General features: G+C 42.8%; 3 protein-coding genes across 3 annotated transcripts; all 3 read right to left on the reverse strand.

Annotated features, from left to right (window-relative positions):
* Positions 1–981: 981 nt before the first annotated feature.
* EAE98_006400 (uncharacterized protein) lies at positions 982–1,383 on the reverse strand (the record flags this gene model as incomplete). Its single annotated transcript, XM_038954023.1, has 1 exon — positions 982–1,383. One exon carries the CDS (start codon positions 1,381–1,383, stop codon positions 982–984), a length of 402 nt encoding a protein of 133 aa, XP_038809813.1.
* Positions 1,384–5,624: 4,241 nt separating this feature from the next.
* EAE98_006401 (uncharacterized protein) lies at positions 5,625–6,128 on the reverse strand (the record flags this gene model as incomplete). Its single annotated transcript, XM_038954024.1, has 1 exon — positions 5,625–6,128. One exon carries the CDS (start codon positions 6,126–6,128, stop codon positions 5,625–5,627), a length of 504 nt encoding a protein of 167 aa, XP_038809814.1.
* Positions 6,129–9,444: 3,316 nt separating this feature from the next.
* Positions 9,445–12,706, reverse strand: EAE98_006402 (uncharacterized protein; the record flags this gene model as incomplete). The annotated part of the gene is made up of 2 exons (XM_038954025.1): positions 9,445–11,103; positions 11,153–12,706. 2 exons carry the CDS (start codon positions 12,704–12,706, stop codon positions 9,445–9,447), a joined length of 3,213 nt encoding a protein of 1,070 aa, XP_038809815.1.
* Between the last annotated feature and the right edge of the window lie 364 nt (positions 12,707–13,070).

Raw genomic sequence — 13,070 nt, forward strand, 5'->3', positions numbered from 1 at the left:
AGAAAAACATGTCTCAAAAATAAGGGCCCACCAGGCCTTGTGAGATTATGTTCCAGGTGCATAGGTTGCACCCCATAAAGCAAAACCCCGCATCGAGGATCGGCTATAAGGCTCATCTTGAAGATATTTTAATTTCCAAAGATTTATTTCTTCAAATTATTCTTATTTTGCATAAATCAGGATGGCAAGGTCGGGATTTGGCTCGGATGTACTCGGACATTCAATGAGATGTAATCGTTTTGGTATTATGTCAAAGTTATCCAATTGAAGAGGTCGAGGGGGGAAAAAATTCGATTTTATGCTTATAGCGAGGATTTGCTATAGTTTTCCAGCCAGCCCCGAAATTGTATTTACTTGCATTTTGTCCAACCCCGGAAGTGTATTCAGGCTTTCCGGGCCCGAAATACTGGTTCACCAATCAAGCCCCTTCATTAGCTTAATAACCGAGATTCCAAAACGTCAGCCTGGATATCTCAATTTTGGAACACGGATTTTCTGTTCCTGCATCAATAAAGTTATCGCACCTTCTTGTCATTTTGGTTCAATGTTGGTGATAAGTTCCTAGGTTATAGACATCGCTGTGCCGTTGAAGTTACCTGTTTGGATTCCTTATGCATCACAATAGCATGGACAGTCACGCCACAATAAAAAAATTCAAAGTCACCATCGCGAAATGAATGGAATCAGACCCGTGATGTCATGCCGCAGGGCAAATTCAATTTACTTCTACAAAATATTGTTTTTTCCCCCGTAATTTTATAGATACAACATCAGATGACAATTTGTTCTCCCAATGTTCGAACACCAGAACGCAAAACCTCTCCAAAATCCAACGAAAATAAAACGATCTAAGGTTACCACAACTTTCACCCTCCACGTATGGACACCACCAATCCACCACTGGCCGTGCAGCAGGAGGGATAAATTCTACAGCAAATCAATCTCTTGACCAGCTCTGCCGATTTCCGAATGTCTGTCAATCTAAACGAAAGACCAGGTTCCCTTGATGCGTCCAGCAGACTCTGGAGCAAGAGCCTTGAAAGCGGCAGGGCTCAAATCTAAGTCGTATGTAGCGCAGCCCATGCACTTATCAACAACCTTAACAGTGACTGACTTTCCGCCATAGTTGATCTTGATCTTTTTTCCGCAGTTGGGGTTACCGTTGGACTGGGTTCCCATAAGTCCTGCTGACATAGCAACGACCAATTCGGAGTCAGAGTTGGTGACTCCACAGGCACCAAGACCTACATCATAGTAGGTCAAGTCACCTGTGTTTGAGCGTCGGACGAGCTCGGGCTCGTTTGCCGATACTGGAGCTGGAGCAGCGGAGATGAGGGGAGCGAATGCCATGATGGCGGCGATAGCAGTGATTGTGAACTTCATTTTGACTGAGGAAGATGTTTTGTTTAAAAAAATTGTGTTTAATGAAAGTGTGAAGACAACGAGGAGCCGTGTGCTGTGAGTTTGTTCTGGGAAGTATGTACTTAAAAGTTGATGGTGATGCGATGATGAGAATAGTTTGTCTCCGAAGATATCTAATGGGTTTATATATGTTTTCCCTGGTGTCGTTTCTTCTATTCTAGTGTTCAAACCCGTTTCTTGACGTTGCTTTGGGATTGAGGCTTTCTTCAGCGAAGGATTGACAATCTTCCTTTAATCAACGTAGCACCGCAAGGAGTGTAAGAGTATGAAACAAAATCATCTAAGATTTGTGTTTAATGGTCAGTATTCTTTCGTAATGAGCGTAACGTAAGTTTCCAAGACAATATTCACTGTTTGGGATACAATGGCAGTACCAAACCCTACGAATATTTCCTAATTTCTAAGAAAGTTTTTTTCACGTCAAGTTCCATGATGCCAATTTATCATAAGTTTTCACTACATCGATTGTCTTGAACCTCGAAGCATTAAATTTTTCTATGTTGGCATAAGGAATGTTGGATCTTCATTGAACTAGAGCGATACTTTGATAGTTAAAGTCTAGGTCTCAACTAACTGACGATCTGAATTTGTTGAGCGTGTTTGATGTCCATATCTAAGAACCTAGCTCTTTAGGTAGGTCTCTAAATCGTTTCTGGCTATCCACCCCTTTAATATCGATAACACAGACTACTCAATCCGTAGTCACTAAAAAGCGATACAACCTCTAGTTCTAGACATCAATGAGTAAGTCTGAATCTCTATCTCGTCTATTCCTGCGTATTTGCGTAACTTATATCTTCTTTTGCAAGAATCGTACATATTTTTAATTGGCATAACAGGTAGTGATATTAGTGTGAAAAAATGCTGTGGGAACGTACGTAGGGGAAGTTCATGAAAAGACAATCTTGAAATTCTTAGAGGCTAAATCCCCAAGATCGAGAACCTAAGCACAAGATATAGCGAGATAATTAACAAAATCAACTGTTTGTTTCCTATTTCGATCGTTTAGGTAGAATTCATCACACTTTGGAACTAAAGTTGTCAGTTTGAAATCCATTGTAAGATCTTACAACACCGGGCGAAGTATGTTGCGTCTTCTTGACATTCGCACGATAGATTTAGTGTGTCCGGGGATGGAACTAATTTCACTAAATCTCATGACATGCATAGAACCTGTGGGGCCATCAATCCTCCGAAAGTTTACGCTATCTAAATTTAGCCACTCCGCCCGAATAACGTGACACCAAATCCAAATTCTCGTGATGACGTGGTCAGATTTCCAAGCAGAAGGGATTTTATTATATTTACGTGAGCCTTGGGTGATATTGGATCAAACAACAAAGACAAACAGGACATCAAACAAATTTCGAATAACTACTAAATATGGAAGGTGCATAATGATAAAAGTGATCATGAAACGGACGACATAAATCCTTCCCCAGACGATTGAAATTAACATTACTATGAATACCTAGGTAGTCCAAATCCGGTCAACTACCGCGAATTTGCTGACAACGACAAAATCCTGAAGCTTTGACATAAATGTCAAATTGGAATGACATCTGACTGAGATGCAATTGCAAGGAACAGACACCAAACTTCAGTTCTAGATCCTGAAAGCACTTGACAATCCATGAAAGAGGAGGCCAGTATCATCAGACACAAGGATATTCACGAAATTGTTTTCCTTCGTTCCGGAAATATGGAATATTGGGAGTTCAAGTGTTTGATGCCGCTCAATCATATACGAAGCTATAGTATTGAAGGCACGGATTTGCAAATGTTTTCATGGCCGTGGCACAGGCTGGATAAGCATGAGTTATCGATACCCGGAGATCAAATAAAGCCACAACCTATTTTTCTGCTCAAAATTCATTGATAGCAGTGAGACTCTCGTGGCTATATCAGGGCTTGCAGCATGATCACTGGATTACGGGTGATCAATCACTTTCCTCAGCGCTTGCTCGCCCGAGTTATATGATTTCACGCCCTTTGGCACCCATCGTTAGTTGCAAAGCCTCCAAATAGGTTAACCTTATGGATTCCCAGAATCTCGTTCTTGGAAACTTCCGAGGTGAGTGAAGTTAAAATTGCCCAGAGCTGTGCCGCAATGCTTCCTGGATCTATGCAGTTATTGGACTGAAGAAGAACCCAATTTCAATGAAATCACGCCGTAATTTCCAACTTCAATAAACGCCACCAACACGCCAATTCAATATGTTTTCTAGCCGGAGCTTGTCCTTGAAAGCTCATAACGGGCAGATAACTGCAATAGGTACGACTAACTCGTCCCAACCTGGTGGTAAGCGATTACTGTCGGCATCAAGGATATTATCAAACTGTCGACTAACTTTTGTGAGCTGTAAGTTCCGGCATAAATATAGAACTCATCTCATTTCCTTCCAACATTGGTCCTTATCTTCGGTTTCTAGAGCGTTGCCCTGCTGTAGTTTGTAATAACAAACCGACGAAGTTTCTCTTTGGTATGACATGATTCAAGAAGATGGACTTTTATCTGGGCTTTACTCTATGTAAAAAAAAAGCAAATCTCGGGTGTCCAACCGGTGGCTTACACAAGTGCGGCGAGGCGATTCAAATACAGAAGGTGTCATTGCTACTTCATTGTGCATATTGGCATCTTGATTAGCCCTTATTAGCGAGTTGCGAGCGACTATCAAGCGCCGGAGATTCTCAGAAGTTCATTCTGCTGGAACAAAGTAGTTTACAGCCCAATCAGAGATAGACGGGAACTTTCATAGCAACCACAGCAGCGAGCAAGTACAAATGAAGGTGTGTTGAACAGTTGATTGATTGGCCCTCTAATCACGATGATGTAAGGACGACTTGTGATTTACTAGATATTTCTATAACTGCAGACGAAAGTGCTGAAAGTGCGACATCGGCTTCATTTACAAGAGCTGCAGGTCGCGGCTGGATATGCAGTCTTTCTCTAAAGAAGGAATATCCCCGCGTGCTTCATGCAGGTATCGTATGCGTTGTATCACGTACATACAATTCTGCTCCAATAGATTGTATAGTTAGTTGCACTTCAACTTGCCTCTAGATTTGTACTGATAGTCATGTTTTCAATTGTGCAAGATAGCGTGGCATCTTTAGACTTCTAGAGAGCTTGCGTATCTGCTCAATCTATTATCGACTGGCCAGTCTTGTGAGTATGCCATGCATATTGCTTTACAAAAAGTAATTAAGGCCCTCATATTTTGCTTGTTTTTTCGATGTTCCCTACAAATTTACCGCGTAACCTTAGTATTTCCAGGGTGGGTATTTTTACCCGCTCTCATACTCTCTCCACGAATCACATGCTCTGTGGTGACCCGACAGAATTTGGACCCCTCATTCGACTTCCTACAATTGATTTGGGCCCCGAATACCAATAAGTTTTCTTCCATTTGGTAACGAAAAGTTGGAACAACCAGGATAATGATACCTTTGTCGCTTTAAGTTCTACTATCGAAACACGACTCCGAATACGAGGTTCTCCTCCGCATTACAGCCCCTGTCATTGGCCATACTCTTAAATACCGACAAATGTAGTGAGCGTTATAATCGAAACGCTTTCAAGGTTCCTGGATATTGGAGACTAGTTCTTATGTCCACTAGCTCAGGAATAACAGCTAGGTTTATTGATAAGCAGTTGAGTAGTGGGAGATATGGTTGCATATTCCGCCTTCGAAAAAAAGCCTAAAGTGGTTTGTTGGTAACCTGCTGGGATGCTTGCAACAACTGCATATTTTTTGGCTATTACTGTATCAATCAGGCTTGAAACCCTTGTTACGTTTTACCCGGAGTAGCTGGGCCTGGCTCACCACATAATATTGCAAGGCTTCAAAATCTCGGCGAGGTGTGAGTTTCTATCTTACATGGTTTCTATTGCTGTTTTCCATCGAAACTGTCAGTCTTTTCGCGCCTCAGTCCATAATTTGTGACGTGATGCTTTGAAGAACACTTGACCTTCTCTCGATGATAATCATGATCGCAAGTTTAAATGAGGGTACATTTTCTATTCATAATGTAATAGTAATCCAAAAATTATGCACTCGTCTTTCCAAATCTTTACAGCATGTTCTACGTTCTGCACATCTCCCATACCAAATCGATCTATCACCTCAATTCCCAGCAACTCCGATAAAAGACCCAAACTCCAAATCCAAATGCACCACCCAGCCTGGAAATCGAGCCACCTATACAAGACTCTCGAGGACCTCGCCTCTCTCCCTCAACAAATCTAGCACCGGCTGGAAAAGCATGCCTTCTACTCCCGCCCACCTCCTAGTCTCCTCCAGCCCTACCCACTCCCACTCACCATTCTTCTCCCCCTCCAGATTTCTCGGGCCCGCTCCCTTTCCATCCCAAGTCCCCACCATCCAAATAGCCACGTAGTGCTTCCCCTCCAGCCCTTCTTTCCCATCTCTCCTGGGTCCCGCTTCCATAAGACTATTCGTCGCGGTGAGAAATTTCATCTTCTCCTTTTGAAGTACGAGTCCTGTTTCCTCAAGCACTTCCCGGACAGCACATTCTTCAAGTGTTTCACCGAACTCGAGGTGTCCACCTGGATTCGCCCATTGGTCGTGGCCATGGGGAACAAGCCGTTTGCCCATTAGGAATAGAGGGTTTGAAGGGGTAGAAGAGGGGTGCAGGATGAAAACTCCAACGCCAACGCGAACCTTGTTTTCGGACTCGGACATGATAGATGGGTGATTTAGCAAAACCAAGATTTCTTTCTGTCTAACACGCGAGCTTCGCTTGCTTGTTCAAAATGTTGTGGGTGGTGTGGTAGGTGCAGAAACCTAGTTTGAGTGGTAGCAAGAGAGATGAAAGACCAAGAAAGTGATATGAATCTGTTGGTATCAACTTGGTTGATAAGTGTAAAGTACTTTGGTTTATTATGGTTGTAATCGTTCTTCATCAACGTTGACTATGGGAAGTTAGTAACTTATATAGAAAGGCGCCAGCGTCTCGCTAGCCAGTACAGTACCCTCTATGATCATATGATCGATCCCGACTGAATCCTCCAAGAAAGTACGACAGCTCAGATGACCCCAATCACTAGAAAACTATAGCTAAGACTATCAAAATTCCAACTATTATAAAGATCATCTGACATCATCCAACTCCAGATCTTAGTAGAGTCTCGTATTACAGTAACCTATGGCCATTCTTGGTTCATTAATAGTAATCGATCAAAATACGAACAAGACACTTCATGTTGAACTACATGAGGCTGTCTAGATTATTCGCCAATCCAATTCCCAAGGTCAGTGTGAGATCGTCTTGGTTTTCTCTTGTGGGGGCGATTACAAGCATAAAGGATTGATTACAAAACATGCGAGATGATTACTAAAGAGATGTTCCCATCAATACGATGGACAATGATGTCGGTATGGCGATCTGAAATTTATATAAAGTTAAGACGCGATTCAAATCAAGCCAGCAGCGCCTGGCAACATGTTTGTGGGTAAAAGAATTTCAGCTGAGCTCGTCTAAAGGTTTCAGAACAACACGCTCTCAGCTCGAGCTATGAACATAACCAACCGCTTCTATTCTTCTCAAAAAGAAATGGCAGCACAACTATCAAAGCCTCCTGACATATGCATTCACGAGTTTCGTCATGTATAAACACCGTACTGCTGCATTTAGATTCGAAACAATCACGAACTTTTCTGGGGCGCTGTATTATATTCATCACAAAATTCCCATCCAACTGACAACTACATGTGCTAGTGTGGCACTATCAATGCCTTAACTCCCGTTTGCAGATAAACTGATCGACGGATCAACCGACACTTCGCTACAGCACTGCCTCTGTTTGATCTTCGCTCGATGACTTCCGCATGTTCTATCACACTAATGCCGCGATGACAGCTAGTTGCATTGCAGCCGCTCATTTATCATTGCAATCAAACTCCATCGGTGCGGCATTTTAATTTAGACATATAGGTGACGAAAGATGGTGCAGCATTCCGGAAATCATCGAGTCCTTTCCATTTTCCCGTGACCTCGTTCTTTTTGCGTAATCCTCACCTCGATCATCCAAGACTCATATTCAGAAATACACAAATTCAAGATAAGCAAGATGATGATTCTTGGAAAAGGCGGCGCAAGCTTTTAGAACTATTGCCAGTTACCACGAAATAGGGTATCTGAATATCAAGGGTCTAACAAGGACACCATAACTGAAGAAGCTCATGTTGCCTTGACTGCGAGGTAAATCACAATTCACTCCCCTCTCGCTTACAGAATCTACCTCTTAAGTCTACATAGAATTCTTCTCTTTGGTCATGGAATGATCAGATCGATAGCTGTGGGTCGACCACAAAATTACATCCACAAGGATCTCTTTGATCTCCACTGTCCGTCATTCTGGGACTACGTTTTTGAAAACGTCATCGTCGCTAACAGTCAAACTATCTTTTTCCCCGGAGCGAATGCGGTTTCAATCCAAGTGCTAGTGCTCTCTTTCTATACCGGAATCGTGGCGGGCTCTTTGCGTCTACCCTCTGGCCCTTTCGAGTTTTGACTACTAGCGAAGATCTCGAAATTCCCGCTTCCCAAAATGACATCATGGATAACGTCCAACTATACCTCAAAACTTCCACGAAAAACACCTTGGCACCAGCAATTCTCTTTGTATCTTCACCCAAGACTCGCTGCCCAGAAAATCCACCTCCCATTGCATGATGAATCGCCCGCTTGTTAGAATGGAAGATGTTATGTACTGGGAAGTGCAATTTGATAAGTATCCTCATCTAGCCAAAGACTACGTCGCAGCTTCTCGTATAAAATGGCCCTGTAGCACGTTACCATGGAGTGACGAGCATTGAAAGTTTGTATTGAATGAGACAGAATTTCCAGAGCTATACGACCGTTGGATTTCGGCTCAACGAACGAAAACTAATTTCGGAGGATCGAGAAGGAAAAATGAGTATTTGAGAAGCATGCTTAAATAGGAGCATCTTGATCGTAACAACGAGCGCACGGGAGTAATGAGTTCTGTAAGGGATTTAAATCAATCTGGAAGGGTTGGTATGGTTCAATAAAGTTCATCTCGAACGGGAGGGAGTAATAGAGAACGAGAAAATTCAAGAGCGCTCCTTTGTCTATCTTTTTGTAATCATATCAATACATGCATGATCTTGTGTCTCGGTACAAAGAAGCTCCGATCTCGAATAAACTTTGCTTGTTGAAGCATTCGTGAGGTTTTAGAAAAAGGGACTTCATTCGCATCTATTATGATTGAATGTTTTCCTCCAACAGCGGCACAGACATGTCTTCATCTCAATATCTACAGTCCCCTACAATAGAAACTGTAACAAAACAAGTGGCAAGCCCCTTCTTGCAAGGGGTGTAATGTTTCTGGCTCATACTAAAAATTAGAAATATAACAGCTCGTTGATAAGACAAGTTGTCGCTCTTGCCATACATACGCGCATGATCTTTTACGGTCTGGCAATCAAGGTCCCTTGGCTAAACTAGTCACATAGATGAAAATTGTTCTGAACGCTGATAACTTTTTTGCCTATTCTGCTAAGGCGAATTCTTGGATACACTTATAATTAGGCCTCCACTAGCAGCATGTGTCCAGTATGTAGCTTCGGAATTACTTCGTCTAAATTTTTATGAATATGATACTCTTTCAGAAGATGTTCAAACAGCCGGATAGGAACAGATCCCCACTGCTATAAAAGGCCGTTTGAGTTTGTTCCGTTGCGGCTAATCCTTTTTGAAAAGAAAGCCGCTGAGTTCGAAATATGGAGACGGCAAAGATATCGGACTCGAGCTCCGCCTGTCGATGGTGTTTCTGGTGAATTGTGAGGGGTCCCGACAGATCCCAAGACTCGATAGATTCTTCATTTCTATCTCTAGCGTCTCCAATTGAGACTGATGTTTCTTTGACAATCAGTCTGCGCGCTAGTAATCGATAGCAGACTCGTTAGAACTGTTATGCTCTGCATTGAATTGAAATACATTTGAAAGACAAGCTTCTTCAGGCTAGGCACAGCCTTAGTTTTGCCTTCGTCTTAGATCTCTATCCGGGGTTGTTTTTCTTATTGGAGACGGGTGCGCTCCCAAGATCGAGAAAACCGAGCTTAGGCGTTCTGTAGCAAGCTGCTTGTTTCTCAATGCCCTTCCTGTACGATCCATCTTTGAACCCAGATAGTCAGTCGATTCTAGAGCTGTAACAGAATTGAAAGATTCTTTATTTACGACATCATCAGGCTTTGAGAGCGAACTGCAATTTGAAGGCGTTTTCATCTCATTCCATATGAGTTCTTGTGTATGAATCGAAGGCTTATTGGATGCAGAGAAAGCGTTATTCCGTGGTGCCTGTTGCATGACATGGATCCCGCAACGATCCAATGGAGCGAGGGCAGGGAAAGCGTTATTCCGTGGTGCCTGTTGCATGACATGGATCCCGCCACGATCCAATGGAGCGAGGAATTCAGTCCTATCCGGTCTTAGAATTCTTAGCCCGGGGTGATACGAAGTTTTTTCGTGCGGCACATGTATCCCAGGATCGTTTAGCATGTTCGGTTCTGACCTCTCTATAGAGTCATCTAAAATGCTAGGTCCTCGACGATCAACACAAGCGACTTCAGTATCAAGCGATTTGTCTGGTATCCCTTGATCGTTCAGAGTTGTTAATAGCTCAAACCCTAAATGTAAGTTCTCCACTTCTTCTTCGGGGTTGTGGTAAGAAGTTGTCCCTGCAATAACGCGCTCTTTGCTAGCACAACCGTGAATATACCATTCGCCGGCAAGCTTCAGTTGACCCGATGCGAAGTAGACATCCCCCAACTCGCACATAGATTGCAATGTGGAGGAATGCTTGGGCCCAAGAAGGGCTTTTCGCTTCTTAATTATGGTATGATAGCAGTGTTCCGCTTCTTGGTATTGATGCTGAAGTTTGTAGACTAAAGCTATATTTGCCTTGAGATATAGCGCTAACCCATCCTCTCCTCCACCGCCCAAGTTTTCTAGTCTTTTCAGTCCTTCTTGGAACAATTTTTCAGCTTCCAAGAAGTTCCCTCTTTTCATAGCAACCTCACCCAAATTGTTTAGTGACTCTATCACAGTCTTGTGGACGGGACCGTTAAGGTCTTGATACCCTATCAAGGTTCTTTCGTAAATTTCTGTCGCAGCATCAAAGTGCAATTGTAAAACAAGAAGATTCGCAAGGTTGTTGGCTGTGTTGAGCGTCCGTGGATGTTGCGGTCCAAGCATGGTATGCTTGATTTCTAACGCTTGATGAAGTAGAGGCCGAGCTTCTTCCAACCTTCTCGAATCGAGATACATAGCCGCGAGGTTATTCATAGTACTAAGAGTCGCAACGTTATTTGTTCCCAACAGTGAAATTTGCATTTCAAGAGAATGCATGAACAGACGTTCTGCATCATTGTTTCTATCATGTTGCCCATAAAATGTAGCAAAAGTGGTTTGAAATCCTTCGATAACGCCTCCGTATTCTATAATGCTCTGCTGATCAGTCAAAAAAGATGAATTGTTCTCGATACAGGCATCGATATGTGATAGCAGCTCTTGTCTTTTTTGCAGGGAAAGCAGTTCTGTGTCCGTTTCCTGAATAACAGATGCTGTTAATGCGATCGCAAAACTCACGCACGCCCGGCGTCTCTCTACAGATTCTCTAAGTTGCAACCAATCCTGGGATTTATCAGCTCTTTCTTAAACATGCTTTCGAAAACAAAAATACCTTTACTAATGGATGGAAAGAGAATCGAACCTCATCGCTCGTGATCTCCATGTTTTGAATAATTGAAAGATTTACAAGGCCGACAATAACATCTTGAAACTTGAAAGAGTCCCAAGAATCCTGAGTGCAGAAAAGAGACTTCCATCCTGGAGACTTGACGTTATAGATATCGGGATTTTTGAACAGTGATTCACTGATACTCATTGGGCTGAAGTATGCAGCTTGGGCCAAGAATTCGCCAATTCGATTCCTCTCCTCATCATTGCCAGAGATCTGGTCGAAAGACAGCTCCCAAGTGGTAAGTACTGATAGATGCTCAGAAGTTTCTTGTGAATCGACCAAGCTTCGTTTTTGATATTCCCACAAAGACTGCGGAGTATCTTTCAGTATGAATTCCCTTCGCCTCTGAAAGTGGTCTGAAAATATGTGAAGCGGAAGATGGCGAATTGAGATGTAACTTGCTGCTTGATCAATAGCAAGCGGGAGGTATCCTAATCTCTTTACTATATCTCTTGCCTGATTTAGATCATCCTCAGAATTTGAGACTGAAGTGCATCTGGATGTCAATAACTGTATACTTTCTTCCTCGGTCAGTCCATCTAGCTTCAGGTGACTGCCAAGTCTACCGCTTGATATGTGACGGCTTGTCACGATGATGGCGTTTTCTTTAGAAGTGGCGTTTGGAAAAAAGGATGGCAAATCACCGAAAGCGTTTGGATCGTCGTAATTATCAAAGACCAATAGCCATGGTTCCTTCCAATCACCCAAGATGTGTTTGACAGCTGATTTGCTTTCCTCACCACCAAATTGAGCTGCAGAACTGTCGATTGCCTTCAAAATTCTCTCGAATCCACGAGACGCAGACTTCTGCGATGACGCATCAATCCAAAACACACCTTTATAGAATTTCATGTGCTGGTGACTATATTCTAGAGCAATCTGAGTTTTCCCTTGACCTCCCACACCAGTAAGAACGACAATTGAAGGGTCATTGTGGCTAGCTTTTAATGCTGTTTGAATTCGATCCAAAACGTCTTTTCGGCCAACAAATTGTGCAACTCTTGATTGGGGAACATCAAAGTATGATCTTCTGTTAGACAATGATGCTCCAGATTTTGAGGTGATGTGAACATGCACGGTAGAAAGGTGCAATGCAATAGTCGACTTATATTCTGCCAGAATACCGACTATCTCCCGCACTTTAGTATCTTTGCCAAAACTTCTGATCCCTTTCCAAGTCTTCTGGAGTTTAGATGCTGTGTCACTAGGTGTCAAGTCTTTGATCAAGCCCTCTAGATTTTGCAATTGACGAAGGCATCCCTCCAGGACACGAACCAATGCCTTTTCGGTTGAAGGATCTAGAAGATCACGATATTGAGAAGATCTCAAAGACTCGATGGCTGAGATAAGTAAAGGCAACTGGAGAGATAAGTCGCGAAAAGCAGCGTTTTGGCGATATGATTGAATACGATTTTGTATCTTAGTGCAAGCATCCACAACTGCTATTACATTGGAAGCAATTCCAAGGACAGCGATAAATTCAACTCCAGACATAGTGATTATTTTAGAATGAATATAGTTGAAATTTGAAGTGACAGGAATCTGTGAAATATCTCGAGGACTCAAATGAGTTGGTGATACTGTCTGGGGCTGAGATATGCAGGTTGAAACACAGCCTCAGCCATAGGGATAAGAGCTACCAATGGGATAAAGTAATCATGACCTTACCACTCTTATAATGGACCCATAAATCCGTGATGATTGCTGCCATGCTTCTCACCCGAATCCCGATATATGCCTTGGGCATGTGCAATTACCTCTCTGATCTATGCCACTTGTAAGATCTTACCTTTTGAAGAGGGAGTATTCGAGAGAGGCCCATAGTGGTACAGGCTCGTTGAAACCGTCGCTTCGAGGT

Source organism: Botrytis deweyae (genome assembly GCF_014898535.1).
Source record: "Botrytis deweyae strain B1 chromosome Unknown BDEW_013, whole genome shotgun sequence".
NCBI lineage: Eukaryota > Fungi > Ascomycota > Leotiomycetes > Helotiales > Sclerotiniaceae > Botrytis > Botrytis deweyae.